The following is a 6727-nucleotide window of genomic DNA, read 5'->3' as shown; positions in this document are numbered from 1 at the left end:
CAATTCAATATGACTAAAAGCACCATATACAACAGGTTTTTATGGAATGAAGTAGAGGGTGTTCTTGAATACTTGAACACTTCAATGATGATGAAGGGCCAGGTGTTCATCACCATGACTGCGCCCTGAACTTCTCCAAAGTCTCAATAATAGCTTCTGTCATTGGAGCTGACACATGGTTTGATGCATGGGGATCAGGAAAGGGCACTGCAAAGAACATCCAAGGAACTCACTGGCCGAGCACTCTTAGAAAAGGCTTCCCCGCAGCTGTGGGAGAACCATCGGGTTCCATTTAGAACCTTCTGTGGAAAAGGTTCGACATGGAACCAAATGGGCTCTCTATGGAACCAGAAAAGGGCTCTAGTCCTTCTCATAGGGTCAGCCGAGGAGGCCTTCACTGTTCTAGGTCGTTTTTTTAACGTTTTTTTTTAAAGAGTGAGGCATCTCCTTGATCCTGACATATGGGAGCTAAAGAATCCTCTTCAATGCAACATTGGTTGGCCCTTTAGTAAATTCCTTGAAGAGTGACATGCTTACAGTTAAATGTTTAAACAATAAAGAGGGATGTTGATGAAAATCAATGTTCAACCACTTTGGAAAGCCTATACATTTGGGGTATTTTCACCTTTGTACTCTCCATTAGTGTATTAAAAAATAAAAACGTATATAGCCCGTATATAAAACCTGAAAATAGCCACTTCAGACAGAAAATGCACCCCTCCCCCTCTGCCCTTGATGTGCCGTCGAGTACTTGGATGCAGAACTGAACACATCCTGGTGAAAGGACTCTGGATGGATGAACATCAGACATTCACCTTGCAGTGTGAGCACCGCATGTTACCAACAACAGTTTGGTGACAGGTTCACCGGCAACATCAGTCAATATCCTTTTGCGAGGTGAATTTCTGATATTTCAGAGCCCTTTTACATCTACGGAGATGTGTTTAGTTTTGAATTAAGATTCTGTCGAAAAGAAGAGCTTGGATCCTATAGTCCTCTATACAAGGATGGAGGGTGGGGTAATGTCATTTTATTCACCATCTGTCATTCTTTGTAAACCTATACTGGACAGAAGCGTCAGTTAAATGAGCCTAGAAGCACACATCTTATGGGGTCTCATCCGTCCCTCTTGCGTCCAGTCAGCCAATCTGCAATAAAGATGCTGCTTTTGGAGTCATTCTTCCACCGAGACGATGCCTCCACCTACTGGTTATATGACAACGGCAACACCAAATACACCCAAATGCCTGTCGGCACATGTGGTAGTCACATTACATTACGCATGGTGCAAAATGTTCATTACATTTAACAGAAACCATTTTAGTAGGCTACCATTGAACAGACATATTTTGTTAACACAATTTGCAATCGGCCTATATATAGCTTCGAGGATTTGGAATGGTTTGGAATGGTCTATAAAGAGGTCTTTCTCTGTCAGCCTTTTGTGCCGAAGAACAACAAATGGATGCCTCTGCGCGGAAACAGACATGTAATAAAGTCATTAGAAGAGAGAAACCAGACAGCATGGCAAAGCCTCGTTTTATTGAGCTGCTTTCTGAATTAAGACCTTTGAAGGCTGGCCCATCTGCGTCACAGCGCGGCGAAACAACAGGCTCAGTGCTCTCTGTGTGTGTGTGTGTGTGTGTGTGTGTGTGTGTGTGTGTGTGTGTGTGTGTGTGTGTGTGTGTGTGTGTGTGTGTGTGTGTGTGTGTGTGTGTGTGTGTGTGTGTGTGTGTGTGCGTGCGTGCGTGCGTGCGTGCGTGCGTGCGTGTGTGTGTGTGTGTGTGTGTGTGTGTGTGTGTGCGTGTTTTGTGCGTTAGAGAGCACGGTCGTGCGCGTCCTGAAACATGTTTTTAAGATGTTTTTCGAGCGATGTGTTGAACAACATAATGTTTTGTCATTACAACCTTGTAAATGTTTAACCTCCAAAATACAGTGTATTAAAAGCATAATATATTGATATTCATACACGGGCGTCCGTGGAGTTGGTTCCCTTTCCGCCCTCAATCGTTTTACACCCCATAAACAGTTAAAGCTGTGATTGTGGTTTATTATGGCAACCAATATCGTTCGCCAAGACACCTAAAGCAAGACCATGTTTGGCTGGTCCGCCAGTGGAGTTGATATGTATGTTGCGATGTACTCCGTGTCGAGCAATGAACAAAAGCTTAAAGGGAATAGAGAAAAGAGGAGCTATTGGTTGCATAGTGCTTGGTGGTAGGTTATAAACTGACATGGAAAACAAGGGAAATGCCACTATTAAATCAGTAGCCTAGGTCACCTTGTTAAGTTTTCAAGTTTGCAACTCCAAATGTATGCCTAAAGTACATTAGTACTTTGTCATCTCTCTAAACAAATATATTTTGAAAGTCTATAGGCCAATTTTCAGAAGTAATTTACTTGTTCAGTTTAGGTTAATTATGGCATTATGGTTCAAAAGCCAACAAAACTATGGGCTATTGTATGATTCAGTTTTATAATAATAAAAAACTACTTTGTAGTAATTGAAGTAAATCTGTGATATGTGTTTGCCCATATTATGTTTAGTAATAATTAAACTAATGCTCAGATTTGGAAAGAATATAAATTACGAAGCAGAAATAATTTTGTTGACTTTTTATTTGATATCTCAATACCAACGACTCTTTGACGACTGAAAGACATTGAGGTATTTTGCGTGTGCACAGAGTCATCAGTTCTATCAACGTAAAGGATTCTAAACCTGCAACTGAGACAACTTACATTGTTAATAAATATTCACGTTGCATTTGCCAAAATTGCTAAGTTGCTTTTGCAATAACGTAATGGTCTAATGCAAATAGTTAAAATACATTCAGTTAGCCAACGCATAAACATTATCATAGCTATAAACATTGGATTTAAAACCACAAAGACCATTATCAATTGAACAGTTCATGCAAAGAACAATATGCCTAGACCATTTGTAACAAGTTCTATCTGCATCAATTGGAATTGTCATTAACTACATCCAAAGTTAATGACCACATGAAGATGCCCATTCACAAACAGATAACATAGAACAATAGATGGAAGAAAACGAACTAACAAATAGTACAATAACAACACAACTACAAAACACAACACCGGAATTAATTTTGCTCCCTGAAAATCAGCCAGTTGCCCATTTTCTAAAAGTCTTTCCGTCGGTCTTTATTACCTTTCTTCATCTTCATCCTTCGATTTTGAAACCAGATTTTAACTTGTCTCTCAGTCAGAGTGAGAACTCTTGCTACCTCATATCTACGGTCACGAGGCAGATACATATTAAACAGAAACTCCTTCTCCAGCTCGAGAATTTGATGCTTACTGTATGGGCAGCGTTTTTTTCTTGTAGATTTTGCATGAAGCCAGTTGGCGGATGGGTCATCTGAAAAAGGGGTTGAAAACGTGAGACAGAGCTCAGCATAGTGCACAAGATTCATCATGTCGCAAACTGTGGATGTTTTTTGTATTTGTATTTGTTTTTGTTCATGTATATGTGAAAAAAGCATAAATGCACCTTCTGTAATGCCAAAACAAATTCCTATATGTGTCAAGCATAATGGCAATAAACGTTATCTGAATCTGAATCTGAATCTGAATCTGGTTAAACGCGCAATTTATTGCAGAGAGAGAGAGACAATCTCTGATGCAGTCATTTACTATTGTGCCAGTCCCCCCCCCCCCCCCCCCCCTCGCCCATTTCTTTATGAACCCAATGGTTGTTTTACACACATCAATATTAATGCCTGCTTCTTAAAATATGTGGGGGAAATAATAATAATGGGATTTAAATAGGCCTATATATAGACTATATACTATACCGTTAGACCCTATCCTGTAAACATCTACATCCTAGGTCTAGGTCAGTCAGGGGGCTCAGGGGGCTGCACGCGACTGTGCGTCTTTGGACAGTTGACGCTTTGGCGCAAGAATGACTTTCATTCATTAACAAATACTACAATATTGTCATGTTGACGTTATATTGACACTGTGTAGCCTTTCATATCATCCATCCACCACCGATAAACTATAGCATTAGTCGTATTGTAGGCTATATCTACAGTTCTTAGGCTACTAATTAATATCAGAGACCCGGCTAGCATATTTACATCACCACCACCGTTACACTGTGAAAACCTAAAGATGACGTGTTCAGCCTACTTGTGTTGGTGTTCCTCTTGTCCTCGGCTGATGTGCTCTCTTCGTTGGATTTGGAGAAAATGGCATCGCAAGCAACCGTGTCTTTCTCTGCGAGGGACGCCCCGTTGTGACTGTCGGATGTGAGAGGTGTGTGCGTTTCCAACGTTGTGCAGTCACCGGTCCCAATCAGAGGCTCGGATTTGATATCATAGTGTATATTTGACGGTAATCCTGTTAAACATATGGACGTAGAGACTGGTTCCAACGTCCAAGAGCGCAAAAACATTCCATCGGTATCTCCTGTAGGACAATGGTGATGGATATAGGTCGGGTGTGCTGCAGATGCGGTGTTTGCGCACTGAGCAGAGATGGGACTCCAAGACGCACCGAAAATAGAAGGTTTCGTCTGCATAGGGCAATGTTCCTGCTCGCCATATTCAGTGAGCATCGAGTGGCTCGCCTGTTCCAGCCCGGGTGCGGATGAGTATCTTGGTGCCATAATATCCCCCTGGTCGGGAGGAATGTGCGAGTCTGAATAGTAACTCAGCGTCCCTAATGTCGACATGACAAGGTACACACAGTGAAACGCAATACTCCCACTGTAAAATATTTAGAAAAGCAGAATCATACTTCTTGGCTGCACCAAGACGAACACTACATTCGTCCAATAAGTTGAACCTTGCCCGAGATGGGATTGGATGGCTTAAACACGTGACCGTGGGACAGAACAATAAATAATAAATCAGTGCAGCACTAAATGGCCACCATTTTCCCCGTCATATTTTTAATGGCAAAACCATATGCCTTTATGGAAAGAGATCTCGTTTTATATAAGTAGTAAAGTTTATGACTATTCTTGTCAATAGAGACTTTAACGTGTATCTTATAGGTCTGACATGTGTGTGATTAGTTATCTTCTATAGCCTATACTTTAAAAAATACAAAATAATAACAAGAGCAAAAAATACCAATAAATAAACAAGCTTCATTGTTTGTGCTCCTCCATCGTTTTCAATGAGTAGCTACGATTAACCTGTCCATTACAGCCCATAACCAGCGAGAATTGCTGTAATTCAGTAAAATTGCCCAATATTAGTACACATCGGTCATGAAGGCCTATTGTGTTATGGGTTACACTCTAAGAAATAAATGTAGAGAACGTAACGACTTGTGTTGGTACTCAACAGCCTTTCGGGTCATATTAAATATCATATATTATATCATATTAAGCCATGTTTGGTTCTACCTGGAACCTTTTTTTTTCTATGATGCCTTTTTTTTCGAAGAGTAGCCCAGGCTATACCGGATAGGCCGATCGAACAAACCAGACAGACAAAGCCTGAGGAATATAACTTTGTTTGGTGATGTTAGACAACGTTCCCATAGCGCGAAAACACTGATTCTATATTGCCGAAATAGTCACAGTTTGGCAAATGTGCAATTTCTCAATTTCGCATTCATAATCATAATGCAACAACAAAGCAGGCGAAAGCCTATCTTGAGAATATACAAACAATGTTTAAATAATATTTGCTCGTCAAACCATTTAGAATATTTAGCAAAAATAAAATAAAGCGTGGACTCCTCTATCGAAGTGTAATAACAACATTCTAAACAGGTAGAATGTCTTAATTGCAAAGTGATGTTATTTAGTCTTCAACGCCAAACACCCCAAATAGGAAAACATGTTATTCATTATCTTGACAACTTCCATTAATTATTGAATTAATTGATTATATAAATCAAAGTATAACAATTTTCGCCAAAATTGCATCAATGCATATAGGCCTAACGTTTTGGTCTTTGAAATAAAATCTGTAGCCTAGTACACATTTGAAACGTCATACACAAGTAGAGCTTACTTAACCAAAAATAACCTATAATCAAATACATTTTATTATAATCGTATAATCAAAATACAAGTTTACAATACCAAGCAAATTGTGAGTGAAGATCCACCGCGTTGGTGTCAGTATAAACCGTGTCAGTATAGACCTGCACCGTTTCCATTTCTGCACACTAAAGTATCTGCTCCACTGTTTTAGCCATCTCAAAGGGAGAGTGGGGAGAGATGGGTGCTATAACACGGGTTTTATCACAGGGGCAATTGAGTTGTTTTTCTTTAGGTTACAGCCTGGCTGTCTGGTCTGAATATCACCAATAAAGACCCGTTCCTTTGTGTTCATTCTCTGGCGACGCAGAGACGCATCCGGCACTTCCAACGCGCGCCACTGGGAGCGCTGCAGCGCTGCACGAGGCCAGACTGCCATGGTCATAACCGAGGCCTTGCCTGTGTCTGCCCCAACCCCTGCACAGGCCACCAGATCAACAAACCGCAATTCCTCCACATTTGTTGTCGTTTTTTTAATATAGGGTCAATGGCGTTATATTCGAGGTAAACCTTTCGACAACATTATAGCATATCATGTATATATCCAACATATATCTGCTTTGGGTGATGTAATGTAAATGTAAATGTAAATGTAAATGTATTTAGTCATGTTGATTTGATGTTGATTGCTCAGTCTATGCTGCTGAGACTACTTATAGTTGTGCATAGGTGAAGACAAATCCAAATCATTGT

At 40.3% G+C, this 6727-nt stretch overlaps 1 protein-coding gene across 1 annotated transcript; it reads right to left on the bottom strand.

The window, feature by feature from the left end:
- Positions 1–3149: 3149 nt before the first annotated feature.
- Positions 3150–4708, bottom strand: hoxa9b (homeobox A9b; the record flags this gene model as incomplete). The annotated part of the gene is made up of 2 exons (XM_080541215.1): positions 3150–3388; positions 4165–4708. The coding sequence occupies 2 exons, from the start codon at positions 4706–4708 to the stop codon at positions 3150–3152; spliced, it is 783 nt and encodes a 260-aa protein (XP_080397341.1).
- Between the last annotated feature and the right edge of the window lie 2019 nt (positions 4709–6727).

This window comes from Nansenia antarctica, assembly GCF_963989245.1.
Source record: "Nansenia antarctica genome assembly, chromosome: 10".
In the NCBI taxonomy this organism is placed as follows: domain Eukaryota; kingdom Metazoa; phylum Chordata; class Actinopteri; order Argentiniformes; family Microstomatidae; genus Nansenia; species Nansenia antarctica.
Note: the sequence above shows the minus strand (reverse complement) of the source record. Positions and strands in the feature narration are given on the sequence as shown.